The 20,642-nt window shown below is 40.3% G+C and overlaps 1 protein-coding gene and 2 long non-coding RNA genes across 3 annotated transcripts; 1 reads left to right on the forward strand and 2 right to left on the reverse strand.

Annotated features, from left to right (window-relative positions):
* Window positions 1-1,499: 1,499 nt before the first annotated feature.
* gpr157 (G protein-coupled receptor 157) lies at window positions 1,500-6,546 on the reverse strand. Its single transcript, XM_078254820.1, has 4 exons — window positions 6,078-6,546; window positions 4,465-4,678; window positions 3,757-3,948; window positions 1,500-2,899 (listed from the first exon to the last, which is right to left on the reverse strand). The coding sequence occupies exons 1-4, from the start codon at window positions 6,452-6,454 to the stop codon at window positions 2,666-2,668; spliced, it is 1,017 nt and encodes a 338-aa protein (XP_078110946.1). The 5' UTR covers window positions 6,455-6,546; the 3' UTR covers window positions 1,500-2,665.
* LOC144520787 (uncharacterized) lies at window positions 6,444-9,625 on the forward strand. The gene is made up of 2 exons (XR_013502250.1): window positions 6,444-7,999; window positions 8,933-9,625. It is a non-coding gene; the product is annotated as an uncharacterized LOC144520787 (long non-coding RNA).
* A 3,227-nt stretch (window positions 9,626-12,852) lies between these two features.
* On the reverse strand, window positions 12,853-17,618 carry LOC144520277 (uncharacterized). Its single transcript, XR_013502201.1, has 2 exons — window positions 17,381-17,618; window positions 12,853-13,540 (listed from the first exon to the last, which is right to left on the reverse strand). It is a non-coding gene; the product is annotated as an uncharacterized LOC144520277 (long non-coding RNA).
* Window positions 17,619-20,642: the final 3,024 nt, after the last annotated feature.

A 20,642-nucleotide genomic window follows, 5' to 3' on the forward strand; every position in this document is an offset into this window, starting at 1 on the left:
ACAAACACAGTGGACACACACACACACACACCACCGACAAAGTGGGGACAAAACAAGGGAGGAAAGGGACAGAATGGGGAGAGAACAGCTGCCCACATAACACTAAGAACCACTGACGCAGCCAAATGAACAGCGTGTGTTAAAAAAACCGACTTCCATTATCTTGACTGGTGAATGGTCACCCCATGCAGGGAAGTACGGTCCTCTGGTACTCTTTAACCTAATGAATTAAGTGGGCAGAGAGCCAGCAGAGGAGAGCATGCAGAACTGCCTTCCTTAAGTGTTTCCACAGGCTTAAATGACTTCAATGTCAGCCAAATCTCACAACTGAGACAATGGATTAATTCCTGTATGAAATACAAGTGTCAGTCGTCTGTGTGGCCTCTGTCTCCTCAAGGACAAAAAACTGGCAGTTTAGATGTCACCAGCATAAACAGCATTCACTTCCTCCATGTTTCCAGACGTGGTATCCAGTGCTCTGTCACTTGTTGGTCCTGAGAGAACGACCTCTGCACTGTGTCACATTACTTTAGACCACAGATACAATTAGATAAAAGGAAAACTCTTTAATCGCATAAAAACTTTGTATTTATGTTGTTAATATTTTTAGTACAAACAGCATAAGGTCTCCATGTTCTGGAAATTATGTCTGAGAACTAACTGCCCTCATAAGTGTACAGTGTTGTTGCAGTGTTATGAAAAGTCTGTCCTCATATAAAGTCTTATTACTACAATATTACCCACTTCTGCAGTGTCTAATTCATCAAACCAACAGAGACCATACAAGATCCATCCATCTACTTACTTTGATGCCACCTTAACAACCCAAATAAGTGCTTGCCCCCTGTGAGAGTCAAACAAACACTGATCACTTAAGGATAAGAGAAAATTGGATGTCAACAAGGTGGAAATTCTCCATCCTCACCTTTCCCAACAACCGCCACAGTGATGAATCTAATATTAATGTACCTCATCATCTCAGAGGCAGGCTCATTAAAACTACATGGATCTTAGACAATATTTTCAAGAGTTAAAGGAACTATGGGAAGTGGCCAATGTGGTGGGAAGACCAGGTCGGTCCCATGATCTCTGTGGGGTTCAGTGGGTTCACACTCCTCATTGGTATGCGTTTGGCCTGTAGCTCAGGGGGGAAAGGGAGCCAACAACAGCAGGGGTCAAAAGAGAAGTGAGGCTCAAAGGGAGAGCTCGGGTTTCAAAGAGGAAGGTAGGACATGTGATGATAGGTCATGCATCCTGCCCACAGAAACAGTAATGATGAGGAGTTAATTTTGGCGACACGTCATTAAACACTGATGGAGTTTTGCAACAACTATCTAAAAAATATTGCAACTATGAAGTTAGGCAAGGCTTGACATCAAATATAACGGAATATATTAACGGAATTAATACCGGATATGTGCATCATAGGAGAATGTTTTATATTTGAATGTAACTTTAAATGTGTATATGTCTAAGTGAATTGACCACAGACAGATAACTGTGCTTATATCATGTCATTTACTATTCTTATCAAGTTTCTTGCACACAAAACTTTGGAACATACCCAAAGCTATACTGGATATAAAGTTGGAATTTTATATTCAAGTTACATTGCAGAACATATTAAATGAATAATATATCCAAAATGTAAACAAACACAAACAAACGTGTAGCTGTAAGCTGTAAAAGGTTTGGAATTTCCTCACTACACAGAACAGCAGCTGTGGTCAACTTGAGTTCATGCCAGTTACAATGGATTGTAACCGAAACAGGTTTTCACTTTGGAAAAATAAATATCGAAACATTAATTGAAGCTTCTCAAATCACACCTCCAGCATCCTTTCCTTGTATTTCATTCATCCACTACTTAGTATGTTACAAAAACTATTTGATTCACCATGCACTGCTTCCATGTTGTGCTATCACCTTTCTCAAAGCTCCGCAGCTCTGTATTGGCCTTGTATTTAGCCATATTATAGCAAACCAATGACTAAGGAGAGAAGTACAGTACTGAGTGAATCCACTCTAACATGAACTCAAGCTGACCACAAACATTTTGCAGCCATCTTTCAAGCCAACCGACTTTGATAGTCTAAAGATAAAATTTTGGGTGCGTTCTCACTTAAAGCAATTATGTTTATCACCTAAAGTGAGAATGCTGTACAGGCACTAACATGTAGGTCATTTCCCCCTATAAATACAATACTTGAAAACTCAGTGTAACAAGATAAAACCTGAACATTCATTTCACAGTGATAACCTCAGAATGCAAGTGAATTCACACAGTACATGATAAATCAAGCTGCTAAACTGTCTTACAAGGAGTGTACAGCTATTTAAAATGCAATCAGATAACATCAACAAAGAACAACTTAAAGTGAAATGGCAATTTGAAGTTTGACGTACAGCACATCTATGAAACTCCAATATTCATGTGCAACATGTTCAGTAAGCAACACTCAAAATACTTTACCAAATGCTGGTGCACAACCATACAGCAGCATCCTCATCACCCAAAGTGCAGACATGTGTGACTTTTGCTGTGACACAGATGTGCATGCACCTGCAGAATCTCCATCATCTCTCAGGAGGCACTTGCTGTTATGAGGCTCAATGTGAAGCAGAGACCTCCACCACGCCCTTCATGTTAACCTTTGTTTATCTTCTAATCCACAGAATATCCTCTATCAGTCCCGACTTGACTGGTGTTGTCTTCTTCTCTCTGTGTGGAGGTGTCCTGTCCCAGCAGCAGCCTGTTAGGGGCGTCATGCGAGTGCTGCACGTCCGCTCGACTCTTGGAGCAGCAGCAGAGCGCGGCGCAGAGGCGTGTGCGGATTGGCCGAGTAAGCAATACAAACATGATGCAGTTGGCTGCTCCCTGCGAGGTGTTGCCAATTCCCTGTTGGGTCCAAACAAAAGCATTTATTAGGGGAGTGTAGCAGTAACTGTGTATTGTGTTTTTATGTAAATGTGTTTTAATGTGTCCTGTCTGGATGTGATATGATGTGTTAATGTACCCTTTTTAATAGCAGATTTTGCACAAAGACAATGCAAAACAAAGACAATAATGTATTTTCTATTCTAATAGATTATTACATTGGAATACAATGTCCCTTAATGGTTTATAATTTAATGAAACTTCTTCATATTATTATCTGACAAATATATGACATCATATTTAGCTCATTATTGTCATAAGTGTTGAATTGTATTTGTACTACAATATTTGTTTTAATTGACTAATAAAATAACACATTTTTATTATGAACTATTAATATATAACAAATAAATATATTTGACACACACATGAATAATATCATGTAATTAAACTGTCCAGGAAAGTATTACATCATAATGGTTTTACTCCATTTCAACCCATTTAGAGAGACAGTTTAATACATTTTGAAAAGTTATCATGCTTCTTTTCAGATTTTCAAAAATATATTTAACACAGGAACTTTTCATGATAAATATGTGATAATTCACAGACTTGACAGCATGAAATAACACCATCATAAGTTTAACAGCACATAAACTAATGATAGCGCACATACACACCCACACATATGTGCTGTCATACACAGAAAACACACACACACACACACACACACACACACACACACACACACACAGACACAGACACAGACACAGATGAAATAAATTGTACATTACAAATTGAGATTAAAGGAGATTACTAGACATCCTGGACATTGGACACATTGGACATCATTGGTTTAAAAGAAACTTTAAACTCACATGTAGAGTGACCAGCACTGGGTTCTGTCTGGCTGAAGAGCCGGCTAGCAGCAGTATGAAGCGCACTGTGCTCCAAATGCGCAGGACAATGAAAATGATGGGAATAAGTGTTAGCTTCATATCCGCCATGGAGGAGGAGTGTGACAGAGGCCTGTTGGCCAAGATGGGACGGTACTCGGACAGGGCAGCATGCTGTGTCAGAGTACACATAGTGAGAACAGATTGCACAATAGCAAACAAATATGTAATATTTTAAAACATGAAAAGGTTCAGAATACAGAGAATGAGGTGTGTCATCTAGGATAGCAGATGATTTCCTTACAACGTGGCGGCTGCTTGAGGCAGACACGACCAAAGGAGGGTAAAAAAAAAAGGATATGTCATATCATTGGGGTACAACACATGCGCAGTAATATCTGGTCTGCACTTGCCGAAAGGCTCAATAGCTTATTGGCTGGTGCACGCTCCAGCTACATTGCACATGTGTCGTACCCCATTGCTCCTATGGGGTTAAAGACTGTGTCCCAGGCTCTATTTAATGGCCTTGACATGACCAAAGAACAAAAAATATTTGCCACTGCCAAGAAGGTTGTGTCTATATATATATATATATATATATATATATATTGGAAACATTGTTTTGTATTCCACTGTTCATGTCTTTGCAATTGGGTGTCATGCTACATAGAAGCTAGCAGATATCCTCACCGCTGTGTGGATGTGCCTCTTGATCAGGATGTAGAGGACAGGCAGGGTGAGGTAAGCCAAGAACTCCCAGATCTTTCCAGTCAGCAGCATCCACAGGACCCGGTCAGGGGCGTGGATCCTGACCCAGCACCAGCCCACCGACACCTCGGACGCATCGTAGCCAATCTTGTTCAGGCACACGGCTGCAACAGTGATGGCCAGAGGAACACCCCAGCTAGATCACAAAACAGAAGGTTGAGAGGATTAAACATAACTTCCTTAAAAGTTCAACGTCCTATCTTTAGACATCACAAAGTGAACAATCGCAAATGCTGCAAAGACATGTGACACCGTGTGATAGATTATCCTATGCTTAAGGCTTCTGTTGTGTTGCTTTTTCTGTATATCATAAAACCACAAAATGATTTCACTTTAACAAGCAATGTTTCCCCCTGAAGCATTACATATTTCCTTAAAACGCCAATTTAAAAGAATACTATATTTTCATAGCAATACATGGCTGATCACTATAAATACCACAATGCGTAAGGCCACATTCAGTGTAAAACAAAATCACAAAAATCCATTGTGTGTGTGTTATATATACACAAGCCTCTGTGAATGGCTCTGTTGTGAGATCTTCAATTCAATGAAGCATTTGAGAATTCACAGAAACATGGACTGTACAGAAAACTGACACAAAGGATGAAAACATATGTGCCGATTCAGAGCATTCAAAGTAAAGTCTAGCTGATAATAAAACAAGTGGCTTGCTAAACCTGTTATTAACTTTCAAATAGATGCTTGTAAAACAGTGAAACCTTGTTTGATAAGGTTTTTATCCTGAGAAACCTCATTCTACAGAGTTGTGAAGCTGTGATATTTAACTGTTTTCGTAGCTGGCGTGCCTAAAAGACATGCATGACGTACAGTAGTTGCTCAGCTTATCAGTATTGGGTGATAATTATGCTATGTTATTATATTTATGTCATAAATTCTGCTTATATATTGTGGTGTATTAGGCATACTTTCAACTTTGTTGTTTAAATGTGACAAAAACTAAATATGAACATATATTTTAATGTCTACATTTATGTAGTGTGGAAACACTAGGCTATTCAAATATTCTTCACATTAGTTGTCTGACTTATTGTAGATAAAAAACTAGGGTGGAGCTTTAAGAGTTTGGTTGGTATGGTTTGACCCGCAGAGAGATCAAGTTAAGCTCGCCCAATGCCCCCTTGATGGTGTTACCATGGAAACGTAGCTCCTAGCACTTCGATAGCCTGGAGTAGCTAGTGAGGCTAACTTGGTAGTCTCTTTTTTTTCTTGGAACAAAGTAGACCAGTGTAACACATAAACTAAGCCGAAGCCAGCACCGTTTTTCCAGTTCCAAGTTTAAGGAAGCATTAGATAACTTTATTTGATTTTCCTGTCCAAAATCAATAAAATAATACGACGTAAATTCGGTTTTAGGCGAGCGTGCAGTCGTCACCAAGATAATTATCCCAAGATGCTTCCGGCTACCAGTTCGGCGGTATCCCACTTAGCTGCATGAACTTATATTGAGAATTTAGCTTATAGTTAGCATTGTAGTCAAAAATAAAACCCATCCCACGTAGCTAGCTACTTACCTGACAAGGTGGAAAAACAACACCAAGCTGTCAGCAACTCTTTGGCTGGATCTTACGATAAAAACATACAGGTAAACAGCAATGGCCACGGTCCAGAAAAAAGAGCTGGTGTTGGCGAAAGTAGATATGGCTCCTTGAACGACGCAGTCCAGCGAGTCGGTGTGGAAAACCCTCCAGACTCCGAAAGCGTAGGAGACTGCGGACAGCCAGTCAGAGATCGACAGGTAGACCAGCAGTCTCCTCGGAGTTGTCCTCAAATCTGACCAAATAATGTAGGTGAAGATGATCAGCGAAGAGCCCAGAAACGACAACCCACATGAACACAAAACGACCACCTGCTCAGACAAGTACACAACTGTCTGATTTATATCTGCCATAGTTTAGATTGATTAGATGGATCTGAGTAGCTATCACTGTTAACGTGCAACAATGTCTGTAAATACTCCTCCGACGAGCAGACTAATCCATGTTATAGATTTTTTTCATAACCATACTCTCTCCGCATTATTTTCCCTAAGTCTGGCGAGGCTTTACAAACTTCGTCCATTGCTTTTGAGGCAGCTAAACAAACTTTTCTTTCAGTGTCTAACCCCTCCCTCCCCGCCTCCTCTCTACTCCGAGCTGCACCAACCGGAACCCAAAACAGAAGTCAGTCAGCTGGTAAGGGGCAGACTCATAATCTATTTTTGACTCGATTGGTCTTTACTTGTGTAACCCTAGCAAAGCAATAACAAATCTGTCACATGGGTGAAAGACGTGCCGCTCATTTATTTCTGTCCCTGAGGTTTGAATAACTTTAAAAATGTGAAAATTTCATAATAAAGTTATAGTTTACTTTAAAATATCTTTTTATTTGGGCCCCTATCTTGAAATGCCTGATTTTATTAAGTTTTGAGATAATATTGAGAGAATAAGTGCAAAATTGTCTAAATGGTGTAACCATAAAAATGCAGCACCACGAATATAAGTTGTTGAAAAAAATGTGTAATGATGTTCTAAACAGCCTCTGAAATACATTGGTATACTCTTAAACAAGTATTTTTTAATACCAAATAATAATAAGAGAAACATGGCAGTTCTGAATATTTCCAATAACATGGGGAATCATGTCTGCCAAGTCAAACTTCTGGTATGTCTAATGGTGTAACCATTGACATATATATAATGGACCAACAGATCCCGTTGCTCTGGACGGAGACCAGTGAAGGCCATTAGAAGCACTTTTCTGGTGATGGCTGAGCGTTACTGCGCAGCCTCCAACTGAGAGAGACGACGTAAATGTGACGTGAGCAACCTGTCTGAAAGTTGTAAGTCTTCTGGTAGCTGAGCCAAGAGAAATCTCAATCATTCCCAATCTTGCAGAGACGGAGAGTGTAGGTATATGTAAGGAGATAACATAGGCACAGGCTAATTATTGCTAACTAAAATGCTAGTTAACATTAGTAATTAAACTTAAACAGCTAATGTGAGACGAAACTGCCTGCGAGCTTCTCCTGTACTATACGGTAATTCCTCTACTGTGCGACAGTAAGTCGCATGGTTATGACGCAATCGTTAGTCTTTTTTTACAAAAACGCTTGCTACGGAGCCATAACGTGAGGTACAAGGTAATGGAGCCTTTTATACATTGTCGTGTTTCTTTAGAAATAAACAATGGACAAACAGAGTCTTTAAACGCTTCAGATGTAAAGTTATTCGCTGTTAAAGTGGCGCCAAAATGAATGCCAGTCAATGGAATGCTAACGGGAGGTGATGGCTTATTAGCATCAAAATGGCTCCATAGGAGCTATGCAGTCCGAGGAGAAGCTTACCCCCTTGGGTGTAACCACCCTTTTTGGAGCCATTTTGAGCCCAAACATCATGTGACAGGATGTGATGTCAAACAGAAGGACCCCTGAAGACCCCAACTGCCACAAGTCAAGGTTAGTAACGCTCTCTAAAATTTGACAAAATAAAGCATTTTCAGGTCATGGTTAGGTATGATTAGAATACATGTCAAATGGTATGACCTCAGTAAAATGTTAATAAACATAAATGATCATAAAATATTCAAATTAATATGAAAAATAGTTTTAAATATTCAAACCAAGGTCAAGTGTTTACATAGTCGTCCACAATAATGCCTGCAAATTTTGGTTTCAATTTGAAATGTCCAGTGGTGTTACACCATTGTACCTCTTCCTTTATGAGACTATTTTGATCAATTTATGGACAATGTAATGCTTATTATTGTTATTATTATTATTAACAATGTTTTATTTTATTAATATATTTATTTTATATAATTAGTTTAATCACTCCCAGCACATCCATCAGGGGCTCCAGTAGAGGAGTAGAGGTCATGCTACTAGCTAGAGAGGAGTGCTAGCTAGCGGGGCTAGCTAGCACTCCTTTCTAGCTAGTAGCACGACATAATGATTACATCTCCTTGGTTGTCTAAATACATCCATTGCTTATTTTGATAAGCATTACTAATTAATACATGCCAACGTGAAGTGTTATTATGAACATTGTCGTTGACTGTTGATGTCAATTACAACAGGCTAACCTTAGTAGCTAGCTAGCACTACTAGCTAGCTACTAAGGTTAGCCTTATTGTTTGTTGGATTTGCGAGATCTCGCAAATAAAACTCGAGATCTCGCAAATTAAACTCGAGATCTCGCAAAATAAAACTTGAGATCTTGCAAAAGTATAGTCAGTGTTTGTCCCCAGTACTTTTTTTTTTTTCGGGGCTCCGTAAAAATCTACAAAATCTGTTTTTAATTTCACATTTCTATAGGATAATGTAAGCAAGCAATATGTGGGTGGAAACTTGTGTATGCAAACAACAAACTCTCTCTTCTTCTCCTAATAGATGCCTCTTACAAGTAAAGAAAAAGTGGCTCGCCACAGAGCGCGGGTTAATGCGCATCCTGCTGCAAGGGCAAATGACCTGGCTAAAAGAAGGCAAAGGTACACTACACCCCGAATGTTTTCACCTGGCCTCACCCACCCGACTTCCTCTTCTACTATGAATCTGATGTGCTCTTCATGATCTCTGAGCCAGAGCCTGTCAACTCCCGTCATTCCAAACTCACAACAGAAGACCGGAAAAAATTTCAGACTCAAAGCCAGGATGTGTAATCCTTGTGAACTTTTCTCAGAGATATGGATGTTTGAAAAGTTCAAAACCTTAGAAGAAATAATTAGAAAGTATATAAGTAAGTAATAAAAAATCTCTCTCTCTCTCTCTCTCTCTCTCTCTCCCTCTCTAATGCACAATGTATACACAATTTGAACATAGAGGTACTTTTTTTTCTCTCTGCTAGATATTGTCTTAAATTTGATTGTAGACATGGTTGTTTTTAATGTAATATGATGAATAACATGTATGAATTGTTCGTACTAATGTTTCCTTCAGAAGTGCCATTTTTTGGACTCTAAGCATAAATTGTACTGAAATCAGAGGTCAATCTGTTTCTTCATTGTTAAGAGTATTGTTTTTATGTGTTATGAAAAAAATCTATTAGAGTGTGTTCACAGTTATTAAAATACCTAAATCATTTTACTCCATGACTTTTCATTCAATTTTATGTGTCAATTGCTTGTGGTTCTCTGTACAGATAGTATGGTCAGTTGGTGTAACCGATAAATGTCAATTGGTGTAACCAATGTTTCTCATAAAATTCTGATATTGCGCAAAAACGTTACTATGAATATGATTTTAGCACTCTACTACACTGTAAAAATGAAATTTTAAATTATTTTAAACCAACTGACCCAAGAATAGAGAGAAAACATTAATTGCGTTACCCATCCAACATGTAAGCCAGGGACGTCACTAGGATTGAAAGACAGGGGGGGGCTTAGCCCCGAGGCTATGCAAAACTTTCCCTTGCAAAATCTTACTTACAAACTCTAAAGTTAGCTGCATGGGGGGATTTACTTAGGCCAGATTGTGCTCCTGCTGAGGTCTTCTTTAGGCTAAGACTTAACCGCTATCTATCTGCCTGTGTAAATGTGTGGTAAAGTAATACCATACCTAATCCCTCTCTTTATTAGATAATTTGCAGGTCAAATTGTTTGCGCATTACAAACCGAACGATTCGTTGGACTAATCCTATTTCATTTTTTAAAAAAGAGCTTAAATTGTGTGAAATATAATGTTCTCAGTGCCGCTGCACTCAACAAGGCAGCCCAAATGACGAAACAGGCAACATGCTGTCTGCCCTTCCCAGTCCTAAAGAAAAACACACTACTCCAGTCAGGCATGATACTGAACTAGCTCGTTGCAATATGGTTGACCAGGATTTAAAGTATGTCTGAATTTAATAACCTGATGGCGAGATGAATAAAAGTTTGAGTATGTATGTATGTATGTATACGTATGCTCATATATAGCCTAGTCTACATTTAGGCAACATCTACATACTTGTTTAATTTATTACAGCAAAGGAATGCAGAAAGTTAACTTGGTCAGAATCAAGCATATATAATAAATATCATGAAATAATTTAGTTTAGGCTATGCCTTGATGCCTTGGTGCCTCTCTCTCTCTCTCTCTCTCTCCTAAAATATCTTCCAGTATCCATTTGTTCAATGAATTGAAGGATATACTGGTACAATAGCATTAACAGTGACACTATGATATTTAGGGACTGATATTGTTTTTAATACTATAGAGAAAGCAGGCTATATTAATGGTAAAGAATAGAGAGCTCCGGATACCTTACTAGGCGAGCTATTTCTTGTATTTCACTAGTTTACACTAGCTAGACTATTGTTTTCTATAGCCAACTAAAATATTCCTTTATCTTTACCTCAAGTAAATGTAGCTGAAGTGAAGCAAGTAAAAGTCATTAACAACAACTTACAATTTCACTCTGTATCACTCACTGTGTCTGCGGTAGCAAGTCCAGACCAAAGATTTGCGACGAGACAAGATAAATCCTGCAGCTACTTGCAACACAGCGGTCTGCAGCATTCTGAAAGCTGCCAGTTTAAACCAATGAGAAGAGGCAAGACGGTGTATCATCTTCATAGCCATGGACTCTTTGTACTTCTGTCTAACTTTCGACTTTCCGGCTTTTTTGTAGCTGGATATATTATTTGTTGTTTCTAATTATGAATTAATCGGCGAAAACAACATTTTATTTCTCTGATTTACTGCTTGTTTGAATGCTGCCTGGCGCTCTCTCTCTCTTCAGTAGGCTAACTCTCTACCTCGCTCGTCCACATACCGTTACCGTGCAAGCGGCCGCTCGTAAGCCTCTCTCTAAAACACTGCCATTTCGACCAGTTGACAGTTCGTGAAATAAAAATAAAACAGACTGCAGTGCACGACGACACCAACAGATGAATTGTGAAGGAAGATTGATTCCACGTAGTGAGTGATACAGAGTGCACTGTAAAAAAAAAAAAAAATCTAATTAGGCCTATTATTTTTCTTATTATTATTTGGGGGGGCTTAGGAACATTTTGGGGTAGCTTCCATCGTAGGAGACCGTCACCCTCACTGAGCATAGACTGTCGCAGCATGCTGGGCAATAAGACTTTTTAAATTAAATTGCATTACAAATTTAATTAAAATGTGTTTTGGTCACCTTTTAGCTCAAAGTAATGAGTAATGTCTGCCACGCTTTGTGTCAAGCAGCTGTGAATTCTTTGGTGGCCTTGTCATTGTGGTACCAAAGAGTTGAAGTGTAGAAAGGTCCAAAGCAGTGACCTTGCAGGATTTTACTGCTTCTGCATTGCTGCAGCCCGAAAAACTGCAACCCCTTTTTCAGTTTGCAGCAATGCAGTGGCAAACACATCTGCATTTAGGCCGGCTACACACTGCCTGCGTGGCGTGAGCGTGGCGTTTCTGTTGCGTGTCAGCTGCGTGGCGGCTGCATGGATTTTTCTATGTCTTTACACACCAGAAACGTGTGGCGCTGCTGCTGCTAGCCTTGTCTGTACACATGTGTGATACATGTGTGCAGACAAGGCTAGCATGTTTCCCATTGATAAAATGAAATACCATGTTAAACATAAATATAGACTGATTTGATTACAGCAAAGACAACGTCGGCAGTATTGACGGCAAAATAGGCTAGAGAATATTTCCTTCTGTATTGACAGTATTGATTGTATTCTTTTTTAAATTACATTTATATCTGCATTTATCTCAAAACCTGGAGACTTTCAAACATCAACATGTCATTTATTAATATGTATTCGTGTCAAAATGACATATAAACATTGACATGACATTTCCTATTCTATTTTGCCTGGAAACGCTTCCAACATGCTTGCATGTCTCGTGAAAAATAGGCGTTGGTTCTATTTCTAGCATGCACGCGTTTTCGGCGTGTATCGTCAGAATCACACATGACCAACAATCACTTTTACAACGCACAACTTTTTCCATCAAGTGTTAACAATAAATCAACTAAAGAGGATGTGGTTCTGTAGACCAAAGCCCTATTTTGCATCTTAAATCAAGAGCACACTATACATTCATTTGCTGTGTGCCTATGAAACCCTAAATTAGTGTGCACATGGCATCCAGGCTACTCTGCCTCAGTGACACTCATAAGGTCTACTGTGTTCGCATGGTAACGTTATTTTTTCCAAGGGTCTCAAAGTGCAAAGTGGTTTATACAACACCATTTTTTCATAATTACAAAATGCATGTGTACGGTGAAAACAAGCAAGTCAAATGAATAAATCCGTCTTTATGGAACTTTTATTAATCCCTTTTTACAGTTATAACTTATGACATTACGCTGCAACTGATAAATTAGGAATCAAACATAGAAAAAAATACTTATTTATTAATGAAGCAAAATTAAATTTGGTGACAAAAACAACATACAACTGAAAAAAATAGAATCTGAAGTCATGGTAAGCCGAGCTATATTTTCTGAATTAAAGGGATTTTTTTAGATTGTTGTTGTAGTTTTTTTTACAAATTGCTGCAGTGTTAAATGAACAAAAGCATGCTGGGAGGTTGCTTCCATTCACAAGATGGCAGCAGTTAATTCTTTATCAGGTCCTCAGCCGTTGTTAATGTCATTGTCCGGAAACATGTAAAAACTTACAGTAGCAGCAGGATCCATGTTTGCTACAATGCTGATACGCATTTTGTCCTTTACTGTCGTGATGGCTCTGATCCCAGGGCCTCTATTGCGAAGAATTTCTGCGGCAGTATACTTGCTGATTGCTTCGTTCTCACTCCTCACAACAACCAGCTAAGACACTGCCAGAGAAACACCCACAGCAGCCACGTCCAACCACCTGTCCCTCTGCCTGTCCCTCTGCCTGTCTCTCCTGAGCAGGATCCTGGCTGGTATTTGCTGTACACTTCCACCTGTGAGTCTGGCACTACGGACACTCACACGTTTCATGTCCAGCTTCCTGGTGGTCGTGGTGGTTGGAAGGCAATGGCCTCACACTAAAAGCCCCCGGGGGTGGCGTGGTCCCATGCCAACAGCCAAAAGCTCTATAAGAGAAGTAGGAAATAATGATTCAGTAGCAATTGCTCCATGTAATAAACCTAATTTGACCTAATAAATTGTAATGTAAAATTTAAATAAATATTGGTTTCTATTTAGGAATTTATTTAAGATTTCACAGAGGCACCCTTCCCGAACTGCCTAACTCAATTTTATATAACTGTGATGCATCGATAAGTCTACGCTCCTGCTGCCCAAAGTGACCCAAAGCTTGTTCCCAAACAGAGCCTTGATACTTCTCTAGCCTTATGCAGCATTACTTTAAGTGCACACAACTTGGGCAAATACAAACACCCCCGAACTAAGAATAGACTTGCCATGACTCATGATTCTGCAACAAAAAGCTGTTTGATTTAGCTCTCATCTATTTGTGTGTCTGTGTGTGTGGCTATATGTTCACATGAGTACTATATAATGCAAGTACCTGTGTGTTTATGTACCTAAGGGACTAAAATCCCCTCGCTATCAGTTGCGTTTGCTCGCTGCAGTGCTATTTTGGGCCGGCTGACCAGTCCATACTGTCCTCTCCCTGTGGACTCTGCTTGCTTTGCTGACAGGACAACATGGATACTAGAGAGCGATCTGCAGTCACTAGCAAATGAAGGAACAGAGGCAGTTTATGAAGGAGATAGAGAGGTGTTGGGAGGGATATTTGGATGACATACAGTTGGATGAACGTCCTCTATTTGGTGTATCTTTACTGTTGAAATCTGCAGCAAGGCTATTTGTAGCTCTCCGTGTCTGCTTTTGGTGCATTTTATGACGCATTTTTGGTTGTATAACTGGAAATTGGCTTGGAACATCTTGACCTTATCTAATGTCAAAGAAAGACTTTAGATTTTTCTTAAGAAACATGTTTGTGATGTGCTGATACTAACACAACATATGTATTTGTCTGCCTGTGTCTGACCCACACAGACACAAGTGATGTCCACTGACAAACACAGAAACACCTCTTGGCCTGCTTTCAGTTTGCTAAACGGCTGCCTCCGTGTCTCTTTGTGGCGAGCCAGACGCTGCCTTCACTGAACACATGATGAGAGGAATTCTTTCCTGTTCAGGGCTTGATGTAATCCCTAATACAGAATTGAGGAATGCCAGTGAAAACAATACCCTGCTACTAAATGAATGACTGGCTGCCTCACTGCATCAAACAGCAAACAGCAGCAGCAGGAGCCGCAACGAGCCTCGACTCACAAACCTGTCCACGAATATGTTTCAGGCCTCAGGCTGGGCTCAGCTCTACTGACAGAATTTAGTCTTTCTATTTCTGCACTATTTGCCCAACAAAGAAAAATGTAGTGGGACATTTGTTTACAAATACTAGTGTGGGTGTGGATGCATTAATTTACCATTTTTAGGTTTGCCAGATAAAAAAAATATGACATAGGTAAAGGCCTAAATTCTAGATATTATGAAAACAAATAGCTTGCAATGGATTAATTGTCCTAAAATAGGCAATATTCATAAAGTGTGCTGATGCAGGAGTGGGATATGGCGCAAATATAATTGAGAGCTAGAGAGATATCCCGATGAAACAACATGATTACGTCTGCGACCAATAATTCATTTAATTAGCGATTGATCTGCCAATTATTTTCTCAATTTATCAATCGGTCACCTTTCCTTAAATCCAATGTGGAGCCTTAAAATGTCTTGCTTGGTCCGACCAGCAGTCAAAAACCCAAAGAGATTCAGTTTACTGTCACATATTATGAAGGAAAACCCTCACAACAGAGAAGCTGGAATATTTAATTTTACTTGAACAATTATTTAAACGATTATTATTTGATTATATTTCTCATAATAGCTGCAGATAAATGGTCAATATTATTTCAGTCACATTCTTACACAAGGTATTGAAGTTATTTTATGTTATTTTATGAGGAAAATAACAAAATAATTAAAAACAAAATGTCACACTACTGCTAAGTTTAAGTTTGGCTTATTTTGTTAGATGATTTGTTAGAGTTCAGAAATTCATTTTGGTAATTGTACTGATTTTAGGTATCTTACTGACTAACTTTGAACCATAGAGGTGCCTCATCACACCCATGTACAGAAACTAAATTAACTAGTTTTTTAATATATATTTATCTTTCTTAAGAGTTGATATTTGTCAATTTATTAGAATATTAGAGGTGTTACATCTACAGTGACAAGTGTAATAGTACACAAAATGCAGTGTTTTTCTTAGACTGGTATTTGTTTAAGTAACCGTGAAACTCTCACATGGGACGTTCCTTAATAAGTCGTATATTTCATGATCATTACATCACCGGAAAAGACACACATACACACATGTATTACACACCCTAACCCCAGACCCACCTAATCTTCCTGAACATGCTGGGTCCCTCTGTTGTCTGGCCTCACATACTGAAAAACACACTCACCCAGCTATACCCAACATCATCAACCCTGTGCATTATACTTCACCTCCTCGCTCCTCTCCGCTGTGCACTTCTTGGTCATTCCAGTGTTGGTTAACAACGCTTAAACAGTCATGCTTCCCCGCTATAGTCCTATTCCACGAACCTAATAATCTTATAGCTAACAATGACACCAGTATTTACTGTAGAGCTTTAGTTTCTGAACAATGCTACACATGACATGCACACTGATGGCATGCCTGGTACTGGAGCTTAGCCCCTCCTGAGGTTTTTGAAGCACAGTTACGTATATTGATTACATTTTTTTGATGTTTTAATGTCAAATTAACAATTCAAAGCCACCACTTGAGGCATTTTAAGTTGATAGAAAATGATAAGAAGTAATAAAAGCCTGGTCAGGAATTTTATTCTCTACCTTTGTTTCAAACTGTTTTGGGGGTGAGAATTGCTTTCATTCGTATTCATTTATCAGTATTGTATGTCAAAGTGCAGTGTGTTAATTCAGTGGTTTTGAGTCTTACTCACTGTGCCACTAGCCCTAGTTACCAGAAAACAGAGTTGCCCCAGTCACTATCTGCGGGCTTGACGACACACACAAGTAAAATACACAGATCATAGTACAAGACACTAAATGATTATCATTTAAGTCACTTGAGTGATTAATGTATTTGAGTTTTGACATATGAGGTTTTTACTGTAGAGCGTGACAACGTGGATAGTCTCACACAGTTGTCGTTATCTGCTTTTCCATGTACAGTAAGTGTAATCCTCCTGTCAAACATACAGTCATTTTGTGAGCAGGAAACTTCATCAGCTCTGACTCCCTGCCTGTATTTATCCAGACACAAATCAGTTGTCAGACATGAGGAACTCTGAACTCTTTATCTCTTTGGCCTCTGCTTTTAAGAAAAGGAGAGGCGGCCTGCTGGGTCTCCTGACGAAAACCGGCTTGTCAGTCTGAACAGAGGAGAAAACAACAAAAACAGTTGTCCTTCTCTGGATCATACTGTGGTCAGACAATGATCATCATGTCCCTGGTGGTGCTCTGTCTGTGCGGAGGTTACTGTGCCAGCGTGTGATTGGTAACTCTGTAACTGTGCGTATCACACTTCTCTGCATTCAGTATCCTTTTGAATAGTTACCATGGCATCATATTAGCATCAAGACTCGGCTTGGACGCTTCTACAACACACTTCAAATTAACATTTTCTCATTTATACTTCAATCAACTTACAGGTCTTATTAAGCAGGTCTGAAGGACTCATTTTAGCATATTTTTATTTCCCCATACTAATTAGTGTTTCTGAAGTTTTACTCAAAGTAAAGGCGCCCTGTGCTCCTCTTTGCGATAATAATTAACCCGGACGCTCACAGAAGGGCCCAGTTGTGATGTTACATGTCAGAGGCTTTTATTCACACATTTTTGACACTCACCAAGCAGCAAGGCAGCAGTAGAGGTCCACCATGCACGCTCGTCTTCAGGGAGTGCACTCTGGTGTTGACATCAACAGGAGTCTGTCCATGGTGCAGCAGGGCTCTCTCTTTGTGTGGGTCACTTCACACTGGCAAACTGTTGACCACTAGCATCTTCTCTCTCCCTCTCTCTCTGTGGCTGTCTGTCTCTCTGCCTGACTCAGGCAGTACAACAAGTCAAGGCATGTTCCAACACGCCACCAACAGCCGGACTGCTCCTAGACCAGAGGGGGAGGAGCAGAGGATCAGAGAGGGGGGAAACCCAGAAGAAGAAAAAACAGCATGACTCAGCCTGCTTCAATCGGTTAGCATACACTGCTTTTACTTTGAGCACTTTAACACATGAATGAGTTATTGTTTGAATATGCATTAAGATTGGTTCTCTGTGTGACATGGTGAAGTAGATTTCTTTACAAAAGCAAAGGTGGTGAGATGATGTGAGGGATAGTGGCAACTGACTGAAAAAGTCTTAAAGAGAAGAGCATTTTTGAATTAGACTGAGTTGTCAGATTATCTCTGCCATGTTCTAAAATATAAAGTACAGTAGTGAAGTACAGTTTGCCTGCAGGCAGTGATTTCTTTCTCTTTTCAACACTCACTCACTCTCACTTCACAATGTTGTCTGTCTTTTCTGGCTAATGCCAAAACCTCAGTCTTTACTAGTAGAATCTGAATGCAAGTAAAATGAATATCTTAAAATCAGCAACAATATTACTTTTCATTATTACTCTTATTAGCAAGTAGTCCTGTTTTCTTTTTACCAACGCAGAAATAGTAGTTTACAGAAGCTGTAACCGGGCACCAGTACAGCATTCTAATGAAAGCTGCTGATTCATCAAATCATTTTATACAGCAGCAGATGAAGCCCATCAGTATGAATTACATGACTGTGAACATCTTGCACTTGCAACAGCATGCATTAGCAAATATATGGAAAACCTGTGAAATATTAATATTTTCCTCTATCTTTGATGTTTAATGTCAAATATGAATTTAAAAGCAACTCATTAATGTAGCGGATAAATAATCCTTCATCTGTTCCACCAGAGATATAAATATGTATAGACAAATGTACATTTCATTCTATTTAGCTACTCACATTAACCGTATCAAATCTGCAGAAGCATCACCATCCATGAGTGCTAATTATGCAGAGCTGCTCTGATGCAAGCTGGGGTTTTTACTAGAGGGGGGTTATGCCAGTTCATCACTGCTGTAGTGGAAGTTGATCACTAGGCAGATTCTAGCTGCAGCGGCAGAACCAGCTCAGCAAAACTCACCTGCTAAAATATGGTCTCAATCTGGCTGCCTGAGCATCTCTAAAGCACCAAACTGTACATCACTGGTGCTGCTCACCACTGCAGCCCGTCGACAGACTGATGACCTTATCAATGAAAGAACAAAGTCAGTATGATGTTATGCCCAGAAAGAACTCAAAGCACTTTGCTGCTGATTGGAGGTTTGTCTTTTCCCCGCTGACCGCAACTGGAAAAGCTGTACAACTTTGTAGAAGAGCAGTAGATGTGTATTCGCCTGCAGATACTTGCTTTAATTTATTGGAAGTGGTGATGCGGCACTGCTTTTGACAAAGTGCCAGCATTAGTTTCACCAGTTTTAATTTGTGGAAGCATGCGCTGATGATCTGTTTGCACAAGAGTGAAATATGGACAATCGTTGAGCTAGCCCACTCACAGGAAATTATTTTCTGCACTTCAATAGCTAAATCATCACATAAAAGTGTAATTTATACATCTTCCTACCTGGGACACAGACTGCAGCTGAGGCCTCACTTTTGCATCTGTGTTAGTTGGGGTGTGTGTGTGTGTGTGTGTGTGTGTGTGGGTTGGGGTAAGGAGCCCCTAGCCCAGCAAGTTCAAAGCTTGCTGCATTGATTACATCATCGGAACAGGAGTGCTGGAATGGGACAATGCACCATCGGGGGGGTGAGCGCGGGGGGGGGGAGGGATGGACCTGCTAATCTCACCATTGCCTCCCTGTGGAGCTCCATGAGCAGAGTGTGTGTGTGTGTGTGTGTGTGTGTGTGTGTGTGTGTGTGTGTGTGTGTGTGTGTGTGTGTCTGTCTTTCTCTTTCTCCTCTGTCTCTAAAGTCAGCCTAGAACGGTCCAGAGTGAGATGGCCTGCGCTCCCTCACATTCACCCCCACTGTGTCACGTGATTGAAGCACGGTCTGTGTCTGAGAGAGAATGATGTGGATCCCTCTGTTTCTGTCTGTGTGTGTGTGTGTGTGTGTGTGTGTGTGTGTGTGTGTGTGTGCTTTTAGAGGCCAGCACTGCAGGAACTCAGCTGCTGCAGGACACTGCAGGATTGCTGCTCTGCTGCTGGCTGACTCTCTCTCTCTCTCTCTCTCTCTCGCTCTCTCTCCTCTCCCTATTCACTCAGGCAAATTGAAAGATGGTGAGATTATGTGCTGCATACTTTTTCAGCAGGGGGTAGGGGGTGAGTGGAGGAGGAGGGAGGGGGGGCGGCAGAATCACAGAGGTGCAAAGCATGCTGGTGAAGCGCTGTGCTGGGACACTGTACCTCTGAGAGAGACTACAGTAGAGAAATTGGAGATGTGGCAGGAGGAGGGAAGAGGAGAAGAGTCGGTGGGAGGTGGGGGGAGGGCAGAAGTGAGGTGCAAGGAACATCAGGTGAGTGCGGCAATTTCTTTTGCTGGCAGTGCAGCACCCTCCCTCAGTATAAGTGTGAGCAGGACAACTGCAGATGATGTCAGGCTCCGGATGTGGCGCGGACCTGATTTACAGTTTGCTATTAATCTGTTTCCTCGCACTCGCTTGCCTGCAGTGGGGAGAAATCTGAAAGGCCAGAGAGATGCAAAGCTGACGACGTAGGGCCAGCTTTTTCAAGGTCTTAGCACAGTTACCTGAGGTGAACTCAGAGCGGACCGAGCCTGCATACTGGTGAGCTGACCTGTCTGGATCCATCATCCAGACCTGCCAGACAGGTTTCAGAGCACAATTTGAATACTGACTCACTTTTATATGAAGCTTTTTTCACCCACAAACTATTTTTACATGGCCTTTGAAAAGGCTTGCAGTTGAGCTCAGACGGTGCAATATGGCATAAAAGACAAAAGCAGCAATATCGACTTTTAGAGCAAGAGAGTTTCTGAGATACTGCTGCCGCAGAGATATTGCCTTTTCATTTCTGATTTTATCTAACAGACAAACAAAAACGTATCTAACCACATGCACAAACACCT

The sequence above is a fragment of the Sander vitreus genome, chromosome 7 (genome assembly GCF_031162955.1).
Source record: "Sander vitreus isolate 19-12246 chromosome 7, sanVit1, whole genome shotgun sequence".
Lineage (NCBI taxonomy): Eukaryota > Metazoa > Chordata > Actinopteri > Perciformes > Percidae > Sander > Sander vitreus.

Coding starts and splice junctions, on each gene's coding strand:
- gpr157 (XM_078254820.1), bottom strand. CDS start 6,454: ATGGCAGATATAAATCAGACAGTTGTGTACTTGTCTGAGCAGGTGGTC. Junction 4,679..6,077: donor TTGTTTTTCCACCTTGTCAG/GTAAGTAGCTAG, acceptor TTTGTGATCTAG/CTGGGGTGTTCCTCTGGCCA. Junction 2,900..3,756: donor CAGTGCTGGTCACTCTACAT/GTGAGTTTAAAG, acceptor TGGACCCAACAG/GGAATTGGCAACACCTCGCA.